This window comes from Pantherophis guttatus, chromosome 1 (assembly GCF_059756535.1).
Source record: "Pantherophis guttatus breed Tessera chromosome 1, ASM5975653v1, whole genome shotgun sequence".
In the NCBI taxonomy this organism is placed as follows: Eukaryota; Metazoa; Chordata; class Lepidosauria; order Squamata; family Colubridae; genus Pantherophis; species Pantherophis guttatus.
In genome coordinates, this window is record NC_142063.1 from 133,463,710 (window position 1) to 133,485,310 (window position 21,601).

General features: G+C 35.6%; 1 protein-coding gene across 3 annotated transcripts in view; it reads left to right on the forward strand.

Moving 5' to 3' along the window:
- The window catches only part of CCNT2 (cyclin T2), a 26,913-nt gene continuing 5,312 nt past the window's right edge, over positions 1-21,601 (forward strand). For 2 of the 3 annotated variants that reach the window (XM_034424074.3, XM_034424082.3), the window contains exons 1-7: positions 1-338; positions 3,737-3,818; positions 9,594-9,722; positions 12,960-13,020; positions 13,314-13,376; positions 17,823-17,868; positions 19,531-19,694. In XM_034424074.3, coding sequence (XP_034279965.3) covers positions 64-338; positions 3,737-3,818; positions 9,594-9,722; positions 12,960-13,020; positions 13,314-13,376; positions 17,823-17,868; positions 19,531-19,694 — 820 coding nt within the window. In that variant the 5' untranslated portion in view covers positions 1-63. Of the gene's footprint in view, positions 339-3,736; positions 3,819-9,593; positions 9,723-12,959; positions 13,021-13,313; positions 13,377-17,822; positions 18,185-19,530; positions 19,695-21,601 lie in introns of all 3 variants that reach the window. The other variant, XR_004592468.2, reaches the window with a different exon arrangement.

Here is a 21,601-nt window from a genome sequence, read left to right on the forward strand (position 1 = left end):
AGAGAGGGAGAGAGAGACCCGGTTTGGGCGCGCTTTGACTGAATTCTCGCGAGAGGTGCCGCGATGGAAGAGGAGGAGCCGGGCGCGCCGGCGGCGGGCGCTGCTTCGGGAGGAGGAGGAGGAAGTGTCATGGCGGCGGCGTTGAGTTCCGGACCTTGCGCGAGTTCGGGGTCGCGCGGACCTGGCGGAGGCGGCCTAGGAAGCTCGCGCTGGTTTTTCAGCCGGGAACGGTTGGAGAACACGCCGTCGCGCCACTGCGGCGTCGAGGCCGACAAAGAGCTCTCCTACCGGCAGCAGGCGGCCAATCTCATCCAGGATATGGGCCAGCGCCTCAACGTGTATCCTTAGCGGCGGGCCGGGAACGGGGGAAAGAGGAGGCCTGGGCGGGGGAGTGAGTCAGCGGGGGAAGGGAAGAGCCTTTCGTGAGGGGGGGGAGGTGTGAGGTCTGGTCCCGGGGGCTCCTTCGGAAGGCCGGCCCGATGGCGAGGCTGGGAGGCCTCGCCTGCTGTGGCTCCACCCCTCGGCCTGCGCTCCCGTCTTCAGGGGAGAGTCGGGAAGGCGCCACAGGCTCCCCTGGGAGTCGAGGAGGAAAAAGCGAAGCCGAGTTTCGGCGCCTGTCTGCCTCCGTTGCGCTCCGGGGTGGGTTTTAAGTTTTTCCACGCAGACAACGCGCGAGTTGGCTTGTTTAGCCCACCCCACTCCCTTCGCTTGCACGGGTTTCGAGGGGGAGAGGAGCGGTTGGAGTTTTAGCCAGGTGCCTTTTTCGGCTTGATTGATTGCAAAAGGATCGTGGTTGTATCATGGCTGCTAAACAGGGTATGGGTAATCTCAGATTTGTACCGTCAATAATTGGTTTTTTCTTTTTTCTTTCTCCAGACCGGTGTTTTGTTTTCTTTTTAATTGCGATTTAATAGGGGCTGTATAAATAACTTTTGTTGATTAAACGAAATTTCCTCCTCCCCCCCCTCCCCCCAAATGCCCTCTATCTCAGTCGGTCAAGCTTAAAAGAGATTTGATGCTTTTGCTTCATGTGGTGGATAAAAAGTTTGGTGTCAGAATAAGGAACAGGCGGCAGTTTTTCCCCACTTTTTTCTTCCTCCCCCAAATGCCCGTTTTGAGACATTTGATGTGAACGATGGGAAAGGAAATTTCAGCCAGGAATTGTTTTAAATGGGAAACGGCATATAAATGTTTTAAAGGAGAATAAAACAAAGGTCATTAAAAATAAGGTTATTAAATAGAACTTTTGCTATTTTAGAGTAATAAAATTGAAAATATAGCCTCTCTGGTATTCTCAACAGTTTTTCAGGAACTTGAAGTAAGGAATGACTCCTATCGTAATTTCTGTAGTTCTGAATGAAGATTGAATTAGTTTTGTATAAACGCCAGAACATATTTAATGAAATGTAATGAAGATATCAGAGTACTTTAACAGCTTTTTAGCTAATCTAATTTAGATCAATATTTTGCTAAAACAAGTATTAGCTGATAGCTGTTGTTTATCATAAAATTAATTCTGCTAGTAATTTTTTATTCTATAGCTGCAGAGTCAATCTAGTTGACTCTGGTAAGCTTATCTCAAAAAGTTAAGCATATTTGGATCTGGTTATTACTTGGATGAAACACTGCCAGAAAATCCAGAGTACTATTCTAGATTATTGGCAAGTAATAAATTCCCAGCAGAAGGCAGCTACTAACCACTTTCATACTGTTGCCAGGAAAATTGCATAGATATATCCATGAAATCATCAAAGTTGCCTCAACTTGAGAGATTTCATACCAATTGGAGTTCTTATGGTTCATGTAATGCAAAGCTACACAGTGCAGATCCATTGCAACATTTTTAGAAATAAACTTGTTATTTGACATTTCACATATTGGTTGTGAAATCTGTGAAAGTAGTAACAACTGAAAAGGAGAATGGGTTTATTTAAATAAACTTTGTGAATATTTAATGTTTAAAGTTAACACATTTTCTAGTTTTTATAACTGTGGTGATAGTTTCTTTAGTTATTTTAGTTTTTAGTACACAAGATGTTGACAGAAGATTTTTTCTGAACCATATCTTGACTTAACATGAATGCTGAATTTTAAAAGCCAACATTTTGTAACAGACACTGAAGTTGTTAGCTTTTGAAGTGGAATAACCTGAGTTCTAAAAATTCAGCATTCATGCTAAGTCAAGATGTGGTTCTAAAACTCAGGTTATAGAATAATGTTTTTGAAAATGACACTATGGAAAAAAATAATTTTCTAAAAAATATTAGTGTTTACTATGTAACATTAGCACAAACTGCATCTGCCTTTTAGTGGAGAGCAGCTGGCCCTTTAAATCACAAACAAGCCTTATCTGCCCAGAGGGAATTGCCTGATCTCTAAAAACCAATAAAGGAAAAGGGAGTTCTAACAGGTTTTCAGTAGAAAAAGGTGCCTTTTGAGAGAGTTGGCTGAACTTCAATGAGCTTACCTTAGACAATGAGTTGTTTGGCTGCAGTTGGAATTGCATTAGGATTAAGGCTTTAAATATTTAACACTGTCTGTGGAACCTTATCTTCTTTTGGCACCTATAATAAAGTGGATTTTTATAGTTAAATCCTGGAGTTGTCTGCCTGCCTTCTAGGGCCCATCTCAGCTTAGCTGAGCAATTGATTCCCTGAAATTTCATTTGTTTTCCCTTTCGGTAGTTTAGCCAGACCAAAGGTGTGAGGATTTACCCTTAAGTCCTCTCCTGGTTCACCAGAGGACTAGTGTGGAAGGATAAATCAGGTTTATATTATATACTGCAAGGTGGCAGCAACTTTTCCAGTCCCTTTCACCCCCAGGCATAGGTGACTCAGAACTGAAAGTGCTTGAAGGGAGGTCCTAATCCAATCCTAAGGATGCTTTCCTGTTACAGCCTGATTTCCCACAATTGTATCACCATTGTAACTTTCCATCACTTATTTCAAAAATTTCATGGACACCTTTTTATTCTCTGAATGGATTTTTCAGTTGGGGCATAGAAGACAGAAACTTGTGTAATTGGATATAATCATTGAATTGGATCCAGATTTTATTTTGCCAATGTGGGCAGCATAGAGTTCCTCTCAGAATGTTCTTATTATAGAAGAGGAATGTGTAATGTCTATATAATATTGTATACACCATTTTGGGAGTTCACTCCCAAATGGATTTTCTGGGGCATAGGGCACTGCCTAGGGGCAACAATGAGGAAGATTGCTGTCTTTCTTTTTTCTTTTGTCCAGACTTTGTTCTAGTTCAGCTGTCTCCACCTTTTTCGTCTTCGTGGCCTAGTGGGGGGAGGGGATGATATGGACTGATGGGGGGAGGGGATGATCCTGTGAGAGTGATAGATGCATGCTTTCAGCTCCATTTTCACAAGCAGCGGGTGCACTTGCCCGCTGCCCTTGCAGCCCAATTCTGAACTGGGGGGGGCACTAGTGGGCCACAGCCTGGAGGTTGGGGATCCCTGTCCTAGTTGATTAGAAGACTTGCAGATAGCACTCCTGTGTTAGAGAAATCTATTTTAACAAACTTCTTCAGTCCCAAGAAAATTATATTTGAATCGATAACTTGAAAAAAAATCATAACTTTTTTTACAGAGCAGCTGAATGCAAGATATATTTGTTTTTATTTCTATAGCCACTCATCTCAACAAGGGTTTCTGTCAGTGTACATAACATAAAACAGTTAAAATAGAGGATGCGTTTGTAGTATTTCCTTGACACAGTTTAAGATCTCAACTTACAATAAACACCGCAATTGTTTATATGCACAGGTTTTATATGCACCATTCATTCACAAAATTCAATAGAAATGTAAGTATGAACTTGACATAACATGTAACTGGAAGTGGCTTTTGAAATATTATTATCCTGTGATTCATGGCTTTAGAAACTTGGGGGATGTGTTAGTTTTGTAATATAAGCTATTTATAGTACCTTCTTTGTGATAAGAAAGAATGTGTTCTGGACAGTTTCCCAGAAGAGTTTTTTAAAAGGTTTTGCTAATATACATAATGGGCAAACAAGATATATCGGTATGGGTTAATAGCTTATGTGTGTGTGTGTGTGTGTGTGTGTGTGTGTGTGTATCGCTAAATCACATCTTTTGTAAACCAAGAACTACAGACTATAGAAACCAGTTTGGTGTCAACAAGCACTGGGAACAGAGAGGTTAATCAGAAATCCATATCCCAAACCAATGAAATAAAAGATTTAACATCTATATTCAACTTGTGTCACTGCTATAGAAATAACATCCATATGTTTTAGAAAGAAGCTAAAGCCTAGTTCAAATTTACTTTTGCACAAAATTAAAAAGGGATGTGATTTTGGGAATCATTATTCAGCTTCATGAACTTATTTCTCATGGCATGCTGCTTATTAAGTCCACTAAAAGTAAACCATATTAGCATTTCCAGAAGTCATCAGGTTAGCAATGAAAATATAAAGGCTGTAGTTCAGACTAAACTGCAGATTCTTTAGTAATGATAATCTCAGTGTAGCATGCTTTTTTGAAGTAGATGCACTTCACCCTGAAGGTATTTTCTAAAAGCCTAATCTAACAACAACAAAATAGTCCTAGATATTCTTTAGACAAAAAAAAAAAACCACAATGGACTTTAATGTAATCTGGTAAAATGTAATTGCAAGCAACTTGATGTTTGGGATGTTCCCTTGTGTTTTTTTAAAAGGAAGTTCTCATGATACAGAATTCTACCTCTAGATACCATTTTAGTTTCAAGTACTGTTCTGAGCTAGAAAGCTGGAATGATAAGAGTTATTAAGAGGGTTACATAGGTGGGAAGAATTGCCATCTAATAAATTGGAGTTTTGAGGCTAGCCATACCCTCCTCGTTTACAGCAGTTATTTTGCAAATGCTCATTGGTCAAATATTTTCTGCTTATATGTTAATAGTAAAGGAAGTACATTACAATAAAAAATACATGACTTGAATAAATGAGTTATTGTGGTTGCTGAAACTGACACACAAACTTTGTTATATTTTGGGATCCAAAGTAGCTCTCGTGTATAATGAGAAATTCTTCACAATTTCTATATCTGTAGTTCCACAGACAGGCTGTGGAATTAAAATAGCTGGGATGATACATTTGATTTAGCCGCAAACAAATCACAATGCATTGTGTATGAGCCCTTTATGAGTGATTAAAAATTAAAACACATACGTTTTCATGAGAAAATTTTGGGGGAAAAAATCTTTTTGAAATACTTAAATCTTGATAGCAGTGAACAGAGGCAAACCTATAGGGACTGTATATGTATAATCAACTATTTAGAATTTCAGTAAAGGTAAGCATAACTATAGGAGGAGCCGTGGTAACACAGTGGTTAGAATGCATTATTTCAGGCTAACTGCCCACAGCCAGAAGTTCGATCATGATAGCTCAAGGTTGACTCAGCCATTCTTATGAAGTCAGTAAAACGAGGACTCAGATTTTTGGGGGGCAATATCTGTAAACCACTTAGAGAGGGCTGTGAAGCAGTATATAAATCTTAAGTGCTAGTGCTATTTTTACTGTGAGGAGAAGTAGCATGTTTTTATGGAATTAAAGTATCTTTTGATACAGAATTATTTTTTGGAAAATGTTACAAATTAGATGCTATCAGCAATAAATCTGCCTTGTATCTATGGTAGAATTGGAGCCAACGTTTCTTTAAGTGAAATTCATTGGAAATATATACTATATGTACTTGTGAATGTATAAGTTGCATATTACTTTAAAGCTCTTTAAATAAAAATTAACCAAAATTGAGAACCAGCTTGATCTAAATGGTTAAGGCACCAGGCTAGAAACTGGGAGACTATGAGTTTTAATTCTGCCTTGGCATGAAAGCCAACTGGGTGAGTCCCTCTCTCTTAGCCAATCCACTTCACAGGGTTTTTGATATGGGAAAATAGGAGGAGGAAAGAGCATTAGGCATGTTTATCACCTTGAATCACTTATAAAGTAATGAAGAATATAAATCCAATGATAATAAGAGTTTGTGAATAATAATCACATATACCTAATCAGTCTGTAGATTCTATACCAGGTGGAATTGCTTGTCCATCTTCAGGAGGAAACTCCTTATAAAATGGATTATGACAGTTGAGGAAATATACCATAATATTTATCACATTTATATTCAGCTGCAGTTATAAAACATTCTTGATGGGTCATAATATACAGTGGGGCAAAAAAGTATTTAGTCAGCCACCAATTGTGCAAGTTCTCCCACTTAAAAAGATGAGAGAGGCCTGTAATTGTCATCATAGGTAGACCTCAACTATGAGAGACAAAATGAGAAAATAAATCCAGACAATCACATTGTCTGATTTGGAAAGAATTTATTTGCAAATTATGGTGGAAAATAAGTATTTGGTCAATATCAAAAGTTCATCTCAATACTTTGTTATATATCCTTTGTTGGCAATGACAGAGGTCAAACGTTTTCTATAAGTCTTCACAAGTTTGGCACACACTGTTGCTGGTATGTTGGCCCATTCCTCCATGCAGATCTCCTCTAGAGCAGTGATGTTTTGGGGCTGTCGCTGGGCAACACGAACTTTCAACTCCCTCCAAAGGTTTTCTATGGAGTTGAGATCTGGAGACTGGCTAGGCCACTCCAGGACCTTGAAATGCTTCTTACGAAGCCACTCTTTCGTTGCCCGGGCGGTGTGTTTGGGATCATTGTCATGCTGAAAGACCCAGCCACGTTTCATCTTCAATGCCCTTGCTGATGGAAGGAGGTTTGCACTCAAAATCTCACGATACATGGCCCCATTCATTCTTTCCTGTACACGGATCAGTCGTCCTGGTCCCTTTGCAGGGAAACAGCCCCAAAGCATGATGTTGCCACCCCCATGCTTCACAGTAGATATGGTGTTCTTTGGATGCAACTCAGCATTCTCTTCCCTCCAAACACGCTGAGTTGTCTTTTACCAAACAGTTCTACTTTGGTTTCATCTGACCATATGACATTCTCCCAATCCTCTTCTGGATCATCCAAATGCTCTCTAGCAAACTTCAGACGGGCCCGGACATGTACTGGCTTAAGCAGGGGGACACGTCTGGCACTGCAGGATCTGAGTCTCTGGTGGCGTAGTGTGTTACTGATGGTAGCCTTTGTTACGTTGGTCCCAACTCTCTGCAGGTCATTCACTAGGTCCCCCCGTGTGGTTCTGGGATTTTTGCTCACCATTTTTGTGATCATTTTGACCCCACGGGGTGAGATCTTGCGTGGAGCCCCAGATCAAGGGAGATTATCAGTGGTCTTGTATGTCTTCCATTTTCTAATTATTGCTCCCACAGTTGATTTCTTCACACCAAGCTGCTTGCCTATTGCAGATTCAGTCTTCCCAGCCTGGTGCAGGTTTACAATTTTGTTTCTGGTGTCCTTCAACAGCTCTTTGATCTTCACCATAGTGGAGTTTGGAGTGTGACTGTTTGAGGTTGTGGACTGGTATCTTTTATACTGATAACAAGTTCAAACAGATGCCATTAATACAGGTAATGAGTGGAGGACAGAGGAGCCTCTTAAAGAAGTAGTTACAGGTCTGTGAGAGCCAGAAATCTTGCTTGTTTATAGGTGACCAAATACTTATTTTCCACCATAATTTGCAAATAAATTCTTTCCAAATCAGACAATGTGATTGTCTGGATTTGTTTTCTCATTTTGTCTCTCATAGTTTAGGTCTACCTATGATGACAATTACAGGCCTCTCATCTTTTTAAGTGGGAGAACTTGCACAATTGGTGGCTGACTAAATACTTTTTTGCCCCCACTATTATAGCAGCAGTTCACTTTATCTAAATTCATACATTGAATTAAGCAAATTTACCAATGTCAAAGTACTTGGATCCAACCATATTAGAAACAGCTTTGTTTAAAAAACAAAGCACTTCTTATGTTTCATTCATGGTAAGTTTTAAACACACAAAGTTGAAATTAATCTGCATCCCACCTAGACCAGTTATGGTCCATGATGCCTGGTTGACAATTACTGAATTAAATTGTAATAAGGTTTTTTTTTATTTTGCTTTACCAAAATATGTGAACCCAATCTTTGTGGTTTGTAAACCAAGACCTACAATTTACTGTTAGGGGTAGACCAGGTCATGACAGCTTTTTAAACAGTTTGTGAATTCAATCAGCCTGAAGAAAAAAGTCTACCAGAAGAGAATTCTGTAGATAGAACTTCAGCCTGTTTGTTTTCATGGGAAGTGTTCCTAAATGATCCTGTGTAGCATTTTGAAAACTTTACTGGTAGCCAGTGGTAGATGTAATAAAGCTAAATGCTGTTTGCCTGTGCTATTTCAAATTAACACAATGCCTCAAATTAGAAGATGAATTTATGTTATGTTAAGGTCAAGGTTGAAAAGAGCCCTATAGAACTTTTCTGGATGATTCACATATGATTCTAATTTGAGGAATTTATGGTGAGCTAGGGATGGGAAAACATCTTTTAAGGCTTGAAGCAGTGCTGCGTTTTGGTTGGATAGTCGAGATCTAGTCTTCTTTCATTCTGATGTTATTCCAGCAACTCAGGCTGGCATCTGGGAACTGCTTTGTCATATACCTCTTAGCAACTTGGCACAACTGCTAGCAAAACATCAGAACAAAAGAAAACTATACCACAGTCACCCAGCCCGAAAGCTCATCACTGCTTCATTGGTGCTAGCCATGAAAACATACAACAATATCTCGAGGCTGTCCCCTGATTTTTAGAGATATGCCCAAAGAACTGAAAAGTATTAAGGAATCCAGTAGAATCAATGGATTAATATTATATCACGTCTAGCTGTAGGTTAGAGGTGGTATATAATAGCTGGTATAATATTATACCACCTCTAGCTATTGATTTGCACTACAGCGTAGTTCACTTGTAAGAGGAAGCCAATGAAAGAGTGATCTCCATGCTCTGAGCTTGTTTGCAAATATTTCATCGCCCTACATAGTTTCAATGCAAATATTTCATTGGTTACACAGTTTATGTTACCTAGTTGAGGTACCAGGAAGGAAGCTCAGCACCAAGAACTCCAAGGTCTATCCATGAGATAAAGCTAATTGTCTTCTATTAAGAGTGGTATTAGTTGGAGAGAGTTTGACATGAGAAGGAATATTTAAAATTCCAAATTTAGGCACTAGAATTTTTGTCCCAGACGGCAATTGAATTTACTGGCTACAAGATGAAGATTAAAATAATATTGTTGCTTCGCACATTGAAAATCTAAATAAAACCAGCATTGGTTATGATCAGCATTGCATTGGGCACAAGCCAAAATAAATGTGCCTTTTGATTCTTCACTTCTGTTGAAAATATTTGGAAGAAAGTACATGTAGAGAGCATTGCAGTAGTCCAGGCGGGAAGTACGAGTGCCTGAGTGACTCTGCGTAGGGAGTCCCGATCCAGAAAGGGACGCAACTGGCGTATCAGGTGGACCTGATAAAAATGAGACATACAATAATTTTCAATGTTTACAAGTCAGTATTATTATACTTAAAGATTCTCCTAGTGATCAGTAGTAACTAATCTTACAAAGCATATGCTGTAATAATGTTTTAAACAGTGCATTTTCTACCCACAGATTATCTCTCCTACTGCATTATTTTTGGCTGCGAAAGTAGAAGAACAACCACGGAAACTTGAACATGTTATCAAAGTAGCACATGCTTGCCTTCATCCTCTAGAGCCCCAGCTGGACACAAAGAGTGATGTATGTTTATATAGAGCTTTAATCTGATTTCAGTCTATGAATCAGAAGAGGGATTTGCCTATTTTTTCTTTTTCAAATGAAAGGTTTTCATGCTTTCACTTTCATTGTTAATTAACAAAAATATATTTGTTTATTGTTTCTCCTTTTTGAGAAATTTAAATGCAAATGTAATGCACTTCTGCTTAACATTCTACCATTCTTAAAAACTATTAGCAATAGGCTATCACAGTAATCATCAGGAAACGACTTAATATAATTTTCATTGGGGAAAATCTTCCTACTAAGGGGAATCTTGTCAAAATGAAATAGTAAATTATCATTTACATTTTCTGTGACAACTTATAAAATTGTAAAAAAAAGTTTTTTCCTTGTTCTGTGCTTCTAATTTACTGTCAATCTCCATTAATACTAAAGTGTATTAGTTGTAAAGAAATGAAAAGTCTTTAGAGCATTGTGTGTTTTTCAGAATAGTAATTTTTATTGAAATTTAAAAATACAAAGAAAAAAACTAATACAAACTGAGAATGTAAAAAGTGCAAAGAAAGAAGAAGGAAGGGGGAAATGGAGTAAAATATATAAAAAGTAAAAGAAAGAGATGACTTCCCTATTTATCATGACAAATAGAAGCAATTTCAGTAACTTAATATCTTTTCTTAACATTTCAGCCAAAAATATCTTTATCCCATATCTCATCTTTTATCTATTAGCAAATAATTAAGCCTTATCATTCAATCTTAATCAGCAAATGCCCATTAAGAATTACTAGAAATAACAATATAAGAAATAACAATATATTTTAACTTTAAATAAATAAATAAATTTTGTACTCCTTTCCCTTATTTTATAGTGTCTTATTTTTCTCATAAAATACAGCAAAAAGAAATCCTTTTCACGTGTGTTATGTCTATAAACTAATCTTTAAAGCCTCATTACTCAAAGTTAATTAAGAAAAAATGTATCAGGAGCTACTAGGAATAATATTGAAAATTTTAATCTTTAATCCCTTCATTCCTACAAATTAAATTTTTATCCTCTTCGTTTCCTTTCAATTTTAATACCAGAATTTATCACTTTCTCTAAAAATATAACAAAAAGTATCTGCTTGATATTTATTAAGTAATATCCCAAAAGCTGATTTATTTATCTTTTCTCAGAAATTCCTTAAAAGTGTAACACATATCTTGCAAATCCAAACTAAGAAAGTTATCTAAGTTATCTTATTTGAAATCCACATACCCAAATCATTTTCCTTGTTTATTATTTGTGTGTACCTTTCTGCTATTAAAACATCAGCCGGTTTCATTTGTAAGACCTGTATAGCATCTTTGTCAGCATCATTATTTTGTATCCTTTAAATCCATATGCAAAGCAACCTGATTCTCTCCAAAAGATGACTCTCATTCAAAAGCTCATGCATTCTTTTGTATCTTTTGTTTTGATACTATTTTATAGTATCAAACAATCCTAAGAGAAATTTCTGGTACATTGTTGCAAAATATCCTTCAAATCTTCCAGAGGTGAAATACTTTTTTAAAATTATGTATTAGTGGGTTTTGTCCTTTAATTGTAATCTTTCTGGGTTTTTTTGGTTGCCTCTAGTAATTAGCCTTCAAGGCCTCCTATATTTTTCTCTAATCCATAACATTTTCCCAGAGAAATGTTCGTTATACTTAAATTTAAATTCTTCATATATTTTTAATAAGATTTTTAAAAACCACAGAAAGTATTCTCAAAATTATTTCAAAATCCTATTTCAAGTGAATTTCCCCCTTGTCCATGTAAAAGCTTTCCAAAACTAACATTTTAATCACTCTTTTGCTGTTTGTTTTCCAAATAAAAAAGTTTTTTTTAAGTTTTAAACTTACATGAAACTTCTTCCACTGAGGTTTGAAGGAAATCACCCAGTGTAGTAAAACCTGTCTTTCTGAAATTTTTAACATCTAAAACTCAGTTTACAAACCGTTCCCAGTGAAAGTGATTAAGAAAGGACATGGTTGAACTAGTGTCCATTTGAAGGCTTTGAACTGTGGCTTGGGCAAACTGATTCTTCCAACTCCCATAACTCTGAAACCCAATGAAGACCACTGTTTTACAGTCTCATCATTGGGAGCATCTGTATGGAAAACTATGGGCAATCCCAGGTATTCCTCTTCATCCAGAGAGGAATTTTGGGATCTCTGCTCTCATGAAGCATTTTGGTATTGCTTCCCCAGAAATGAATACTTTATTTAGCTGAATGTGATTAGACACACAAAGAATTTATCTCCGGTACAGAAGCACTCAGTGTACTTGCAAAGCAACACAGAAAGTAATAGTAATAATAATGGTTGGAATATTGTACATTTTCCCATTCCTCCATTCCTTGCTATTTTGGAAAATAATACCTGAAGAATGAGTTGTCATGGTTGTCATATAATGATGGAAGCAGCAGAAAGTATTGGAGGATCGGAGGAATATTGTGAACCCTAAACTCTTCTTCATCCCATCGGGCTAAAATAAAATTGGAAAGTAATATTTGAAATAATGGTAGGTGACAGGGATCTCACCTACCAGTGCAGCTCTGCTGGGGCTTTCTAGGACACTACCATACTGGGGCCTCCTGGATGGTGGCTGCTTTGCACTGCACTGCTACAGTGCACCTTAGGGACTTTGCACTATGCAGCTAAGGCTTCCAGGGGTGATTGCTACAGCTCTGGGGTTTCTTGGAGACCAGATCCACAGTGTTCCAAAAAAATCACTGAGCTACGGCATATTCTTTCCCTGACCTTGTGCAGCACTACAGCACTCCTCCAATTCATGAGACCTGAGCTTGGACACACACACACACCTCCATGCCCTCCCCATTCCCATGCAACAGTCCTGCACTCTTTACTTGGGACTTCTCCACTTCCCATTTAACGTCCATGTGTTTATTTAACGTCCATGTGTTTGGAATTACAACAGCTAGCACTGGATTCCCATCACTAAGCACTTTACAACTGCACTGTTTAGCAACAGAAATTCCAGTCCCAATTGTGTTGGTAAGTTGAGGACTACCTGTACGTATTTGGAAAAAACAAATTTTTCAATTAAAACTGTTCTATTTTCTGTCCTTGTGATTTTTAGCTGCTTCAGTTTTTGTGATCTGATCAAACAATGTACCTAAAATAAGCCCATCAGTCTTTTTGCAATCATTCTTGTTACTATTAACATGTTAAAATTATATTAATATTTCAGAATTTGTTTCCCAATTTTTAGGCATATCTTCAGCAGGCCCAGGAATTGGTTATACTTGAAACAATAATGCTTCAAACTTTAGGTAAGCATAGTAAATGCATATGATTCTTACATTGTACTTCCAATAATAGAGTGCCTATTTGTTTAATATGTTTAAGAGGAGCCTTGGTAACACAAGCTATCTTTTAAATATATATTTATGTCTCTCCTTTCAGAATTATACTAGTACATTGTACATTTTTTTTATTAGTTCAGAAAGTATCCAATACAATCAATGTATATTTTGTCACTTAATGAGGTTATTGAATAAAATTTAAAGGTACGGTTATGAGAACATATAATATAGTTTGTGAAATAACACATTTAATTTTTCAGGTTTTGAGATTACCATTGAGCATCCACATACAGATGTTGTGAAATGTACGCAGTTAGTGAGAGGTCAGTAACTATTTAACTGATTCTTTTTTTCCATCTCACAAGGGAGATAATGATGGTGTAGCTTACTAAATTATTTGTGGAATATTATTCTTGTGAATAAAACATATTCAAATAAGTTTTGGTTTTCTTGGTTCAGTAAATGTGCTTAAAATTAAAGAATTATAAATTATAGGTGGTTTTTTTTCAATTTTAAAGTTACTAAACTCAAAATTGACAGCTAGTTCTGAAATAAGCATATTTAATCCAAAATAACATTTGAATACCAAAGTAAATTTACATATTGTGCTCATGTCCTGCATATGGATGTCTTGGTATATCTAATAATTCTGGCAATCAGCTACTGGGGACTATATTTTTAGTCTTTAGTCCTTCGTAACATTCATATAATACCACAAGATAAGAAAATATGCTTCCAAACCCACTTTTTTTCACCTTGCTTGTTGCTACATAGAAAGTTTATTACTGGAATTGTTTGCAACTGTATATATTTGTTTTGCAGTGAATTTTATTTTCATTGTTTAGGGTTTTTTTTCTAATCAGTTCAATTAGTTTTAATAATGCCTGATTCAGTATTTCTCAACCTTGACAACCTGCTGGCTGTGGAATTCTGGCGGCTGAAGTCCACACATCTTAAGATTGTCAAGGATGAGAAATACTGATCTAATATGCATATAGGTTATTCCCCACCCCAGGTCAGAATCTTAGTATCAAAGGATTAAACATAAAGCAGTCACTTTAGTTGAAAAACTGTGATTTGCAACTTGGTATGCTGTATAAAATCAGCCAGTTAATCCATGGTTAATCCATCCACAAATGTATTAATTGCTCTAAATATTTGTATGTTTAAAAATATCCATTTCTAGAACTATCATGTTCATTCATTTGAATGTTAATCATTGTTAAGGAAAAAAGTAATGGTGTGATATGTCATCTTTCATTAATGTCTATCACACTCATATGTTCAAGTGATATCTGCATTAGAAGACTACAGCTTTGTGTAAATTAATGCTGGATTGTGGCAGCACTGATTTATAGTTGTTATTATTTTATAGTAGATGTTTTGCGAATATTTTCTTAGAGGTTGAAATAAGCACCTATCTTATTTTGATCTTTCTTATTTAAAAATACAATAAGAATTCACTGATGTTTCTAATATTGATTTTGGAAACATGTCTGAATTAGTTCAACTAAATGCCAAATCTTCCCTTAATTTGAAATAAATGGTATAGTCAGTTGCAAGAAAACTCTTTAAAAAGCAGCTCATGTACTGATCACTTTAGGAGAATTTTGAGAGAGAAACAATAACTCCCTGCTTTTGTATATGGGGATTTATAAAAGCATTAAACCTGGTCTTATTTCAAAAGTAAACATAAGTTTAAAAAAAACTGTTCAGTTGTTTTTATTGAAGGGGAAAGGATGGTGCTTTTTTTCCCTTCGCTATTTTTTTATTTTATACATCCACAAAACAATCTTTAAACTTTAAAAAAAAAGGATAGTTCCAAAAAAGAAAAAAAAATCTAATGTATTCTTTATACTTATCAATAGTCACTGACTTTATGTTCACACTGATCCCCCTTCAGTAACATGATATTCTAAATCTTCTAATGCTGCCTAGCCAAGACTTTTATTGTGTTTACGTGCCACAAAAAGCATAACTTTCTATGGGAGGTTTCAAGTAAATATGAATACAAAATCTTTCACTGCACTAATATGAGCTGAGCATTGGTAGAATTCAGATTCTGAACATGGCTAATACACTTTTTTAATAATACAGTATGCCATGGAAAACCTTTAAACCATGGTGATTTCATTTTAATAACCCAGTAACAGCTCTCACTGAATTTAATGGGACATATTGCTAGATAATCATAGGGTTATCTACAGGTGTTCACTGCCCTTTTGCTCTTCTCTACACCCAAGCTTGGGCTTCAAATGCAGTTGATGGTATTCTAGCCATTCTCGTGGTATTCTGATTCCTTGTGACAGTTTTGGAATTAATGGAGGAGAATAACCGGAATAAAGAGTAGGATGGATACTGTGAAATGCTGCATATGTTGAGTGAAAGCTCAGTTTTAAATCTGAAACAGTCTGCTTTAATTATTCAGTCTTTTTAGTCTTTTGACCTTGAAATTCTTCCAAAAAGATCCATATAGGCTATTTTACCGCCCACCGGTAGAATTTGGTCATTTTTGAGGCAGTTTATAGTTTTCATAAGCAAATTGTGAGTATAATTTGTAGCACTTTGAAATGTACTTTTTACATACTTTTTGTTGAATGTCCTGTTTAAGAGAAAATTGAAAATTCATAATCAAATGTAACTAATTTCAGGGGACATTAGCAACCATTAACATTTCTTTTAATTATAAATACATGTATTTTATTTTATTTATTTGCCACCCATCTTACAATCACAAAACTTTTGAGTGGCTTACAATCTGATAAAATATAAAAGATTAAGAAAAGTAGCTAAAATAGGAGAGCCTTACAATGGAGTAGGGAGGTGAGAACTTGGATTTAATCTTATAACCACCTCCAGGAAAACACTTCCCATTTAGATTCCAGGCCAACTGGCAGAGCCAGATCTTAAGGTTCTTTCTTACAGAAGGCCAAAAGGATGGGTAGGGGCAGACCTCACTTTGAGGGGTACTATGTTGCTGTAGAAAAGTCTCCTCTTCTGGGCCTGTGTTAGCCAGAATTTCTTGAGCCAGTAAGGATCCAACTCCTGCAGAGTTAGCCTGTAATACTGCGTTCTAACCACTGCACCACCATGGCTCTTTAAAGCACCATGGTCTTAAATTCGTGTGATTTTCATATTGTAAAATTTCCAAACCTAGGTATAAAATATTGGCTATTTTCTTACATGGACATAAATGGTTTAAATCCAGATTATTGAAGAGCTATACTAAATTATCTTTCAAGTTTTAATATCTGATGCAGAGGCTCTCTTCTAGGCTTTTTAATCGGAAATATAAATCTCTTGAATTTTCTCAGTGACACATCAATTATTATTACTATTATTTCTGATCTATCCATAGCTTAAGATTTCTAGATTTGTAGAACATTCCCACCTTGTCTAAGGATTTTTTTTGTCCCTTATGATTGCTTAATACTTAGACATGAAGGTGTTTTTAATTCAACAAGCATTTAATTTCTTGAGTTAATGTCACTTTTCATGTTTATTTAATTTTCTCTGAAATGTTACCAATTACCCATTAAATGTTTTCAAGAAAAAGAATATGCAGGTAGTCCTTGACTTACGGCAGTTCATTTAGTGACTGTTTGAAGTTGCAACTGGGAAAAAGTGACATCATTTTTCACACTTACGACCATTGTAGAATCTCCAAAATCACATGATCAAGGCACTTGACAGCTGGTTCATATTTATGACAGTTGTTGTGTCTTAGGGTCACTTTGCGATCTTCTGACAAGCAAAGTCAGTGGGGAAGCCAATTAATAACCCTGTTACTAACTTAACAACTACAGTGACTCACTTGACAACTCTGGCAAGAAATGTCATAAAGAATTCACTTAACAGCTGTCTTAGCAACATAAATATTGTGCTCAATTGTGTTTGTGTAAGTCGAGGACTATCTGTAAAAGGTATATATAAAATATGCACTTAATTTTTAGTATATACAGAATTCATGAGAAACAAACAATTATGTTTGCATAACTAGTTATTCCATCAGTCCTTCCCTCCACCTGTTTGAGGCCTGCCCTGGTCACTCAAAACTCAGGCAATAGAGAAGGATCTTTAAAAAGGACGAAGTGCATTTTCATTGCCTAAATAGAAATCAAGTCTGTTAACAGCAACATCGTTATTGGTCCTTTTAAAAAAATTCTTTTTACATTAAATATAATTCAGAGTTAACACATTTGAAGTTAATAACATTAGAATACACTTCAGTTTGAATTTGAACTGGAACATCCCTAAATGTAGCCTTTTTGGGAGACTTTGCTGTAAAAAGAAGTAAGGCATTGAGAGATTAGCATGTATAATCCTGACTTTAATTTTACGTTGTATTCCAATATCCACTGAATGCACAAGGGCATTTTCCCCATCACTGGCAGAGAATTCCTTTGAAAGCAAAAGGGAATCTTCTGTTGAATGTACTGTTTGCATTTACTTCCTTATTGGCAGCACTTGTTCTGTGGATTGAATAATATAAGCAATTATATAATTGACATGTCAGCCTGAAATTATGCAAATATTTGTGGATTTACCAGAAACATGTAATTTGTCTTAGCCATAATGTGAGATAAGAGAATGTATTCTTTTGACCTCAGTTTTAAAGAAGCAATTAGTTTTCTTAATGGAGAGAGTGACAATATTGTGCAGTATTGAGTAATTATTTTTGCAAGTGGGAAGCTTTTGAGCATCACATACATGGCATTTTAATAATTAAATCCTTGTTACTGATGGCTAATTATTTTTCTTTCTTACAGCAAGCAAGGATTTGGCACAGACATCCTATTTCATGGCTACCAACAGGTTGTTATCCTGAACCTCTTTGTTGCACTGTTGTAGCACACTATAGCTTCCTTTACTGCAGGGCCCCCTACCTGTGTCTAACCCTTGTTGCAACAGGCGACTGGGCTGTCTACTGTGGTGGTACCTTCCTGTTTGCAGTGCGGTGTATTGTACAAGGGCCTAATGGCACAAAGGGGTTAAATGCACGATGTGAAGTGTAGTGGTGCTTTCTGGTGGCATTTTCTCGATTGTGAGTGCATAAGTCTAAAATTGGTAGCCTGAATAGCAGCTAAAGATTACAGAGAGATAAACTTAACCTAGAAATCCGAGCTTTTTGGTAAGTACAAAGATGTTTCTAGTTTACACTTGTAGTTAATGGCAATTTTTTTCTTAATAAAAATATCAGTTTGTTTTTTTTAAAAAAATGAAATTAAGGCATTAGTTAAAATACGTTCTTAGATACACTAGAACCAGCTTAAATATTTCCCATTGCAGAAGCTATCTGGTTCTGTAATGGAGTTATTGTCTTTTTTTTTTAAGTCCTATTTACTACTTAACTGGTCAAATACTGTCCAGTGATTCTTTAGACTTAAATCAAAATAAAATATAGCAGCGAAAAGCAACGTAATCTTGGTAAACATATTAGAAGAGAAAGGCAGAGCAAGCACAGCATAAAACACATAGTAATTCATTTGGTAATTTTGTGAGTAAAAGATTTTTAAGAATTGGGAAATACCATAGTTTAGTTTCTAACTTAGTGTTTCTGCCTTAAGACAATGAAAGAAGAAAACAAAACAGAACTAGAAGTGGATTAACATGTATGTAGCAGAAATTAAAATGGGATTAATGATTTCATCTGGAAAATTATAAGAAAAAACAACTTGCAGGAAAATGAGATATCCTGGGAACTTTGAATTCAATTAAGATATTAAACTTAATAAAAAGGAAAAAAGAATCCGCAAATTTCATTAAAGTAGTTGGGGTGAATGAAAGTGTGGCTCCAGTATTAAATGTCACCTGATTATCTTAAGAAGTTACAGTAGTTGTGTGGCTGAAAGGTGGAAAACCTTGGTGACTTCTCCAGAGCTATTTTTGGAGTGTTTGAAATGATAGATATTATTTAAAGAATAAGATTAACATTATTATATGTAAAAATGTATGAACAGAGGTATACACATAATTTGGACAAAAGAAATTAACGGGTTGATATATAGTTGCTATTTTAACCTTTTTCAAGGCTATTTTAGAATATAAAATTGGCATAAATTCATTGTTTCTTAAACAATAGCAATTAATACATTCTATATTTCCAGGCTGTATTTGAAGATAAAAATTCGGTTTTTCCTTCCTTGATAGCTTAGTTATTATCTCAGTGACTTTCAAAATAAAACATCAACAACGATGCAGTAAAATCTAGATGAGCTGATTTTTGAAAAAAATGTTATATGCATTAATATTTTGGCTCTTTTCAATATTAAGATGTATGTTTTAAATGTAAACAGAATATTTCCATGTGTTTAGCTCGAGAAGCATTAATATAAAATCCAAAATTTGAAACTTCAAAAAAAAATTACTATCCATAACAATTGCCTTGAATATATGTTGACAAATTCTTTCCCCTTGTTTTTTGTCTTTTCCATGATTGACACTTATTCTTCTATTATGAAACATTCCCGACCACAGTCTGCACCTTACTACATTTTGTCTTCAGTACAAGCCAACTGTGATAGCATGTGTATGTATACATTTGGCTTGCAAGTGGTCTAACTGGGAAATCCCCGTATCAACGGATGGAAAACATTGGTGGGAATATGTAGATGCTTCTGTAACTTTAGAATTACTTGATGGTAAGTAATACCAATGTTCCTACATCCTTTTTAAATAATTAACTGCTTTGTGATACGCTGTGTTAATATTAAGTATATTAAGGTGATATTGGCTAATTTATACATTGTGTTTAGTTTCCTGAAGACTAAGGTATGATCTTTCAGAATGTAATGTGAGCCATCTTACTAGAGTTTAATTAAGAATGTTTGGGCTTCTTGTCCAATTGAGCTGTTGGCTTGTTCTTGTGCAGTGAAGTTTTCCATAACCATCTATACTGTCTTCAGATTTCAGATTTCAGACCACAAACTTTCTGCAGAACATTTGGGAAGGGAGAGAAAATATTCTGCCAGATGATGTGATTGCATCAGTGGGATGATGGTATAGATACAGTTACAAAACTAAATGTAAAAAAACCCTATCTGTTCTGGGTTTAAATTATATGAAATACCAGATTCAGAACAAGCCTATTAGCCAAGCGAAGAGGTGCAGAAAATTTGAACTTTATGATAACCATAATCATCTAATGGTCATTTTTAAAGTTCAATGTTTAGTAGATGCAGATTTAGCAAGAGAGGAAGTAAGTCGTGGCCATCTGACTAAAAGTGTTTTGATATTCTGATTGAAAATAATGTGAGGAGAGTCAGTCTGGCTCGCTGTGTGTTTCATCTTTTGCTGACCCTTTCAGTTAGTTGCCACCTGCAGCACAAGAGGACATCCTAATAAAAAATATTAAATTAATTTTAGGCAATCCATTAAAATATAAATTCTCAGAACCATTCATCTAAGTTTAGCAAGTGGTAGTTCTATCAGTGCTAGTTAACTGTCAAATAGGCCATTTGGGGAGGAAAAGTTTTTTTGGGAGCTGGGGGTTGGTAAGGGTCTGTTTTCAAACGTAAGAAAATGAGTGTGTGAAATTTATTTCCTACCTACCTACCTACCTACCTACCTAAGAAATTGTAACAATATAAAAACAGTACAAATATTAGAAAAGAAACAAAGAAAATGAGGAAGAATAATGTATAAGTAAGAAAGAAAATCAGAAATAAAAAAAAAGTTGTTGTATGCTACCCAGAGTCACTTTTTGTGAGATGGGTGGCCATATAAATGTAACAAAAAACCCCTCTCTCGCTAAGGATACGTCATAATTTCATTCTTTCTATAAGCTATCCTTTTCTCTTTCTGTCTAATTAAATGAGTATCTGTCCTAATAGACAAGTTTTGCCTTCTTATTTATTCTACATTGATATATTTGGAACTTTTTCCTCTGGAATTATCAACTGCAGATTGTAATTCAACTTTTAAACAATGAATTGAACCTAGATGATAAGGAATTATATTATCCAGTCTTGTCTCTCCATGAATACAAAATGAATTCAGAAGCTAACAAATTTCTTTAAGACAGCATTTAGACTCGGGGGATGTAGACATTTTTCCATGAATATATAATTCAGTTTTTTCCATAGTCCTAGCACTAGTCAACATTCTTCATACATTGATAGATTTCAGAGGTTTAGGATATAATTTAACAGAATATTGACATTTTAACCATTAACTGCTTTTTATACAAAGTATATTTTGTATAAATATACAGAAGTATGAAGGCTATTGCTTAATGCATTGTAAGCCGCCCTGAGTCTTCGGAGAACGGCGGCATATAAATAAAAAACAAAAACAAAAAAACCCTGCTTTTGAAGAATCTGATTCACCGTATCAGTAATTCTTAACCAATATGGTATTTCAAGTTGTCAAGATCATAACACACATACCAAAGTTGGTTGTAATTTATTACACCTTTAGCATAAAAATAAGTTAATTTTCTTAAACAACGTTCCTAGACACTGTTGTGTTAGTATTGTGTACTAATGTTGCATATATGTTCTGTTTTGTTATATAGTACTTCAGAATTTTAATTTTCTGAAGGCTACAG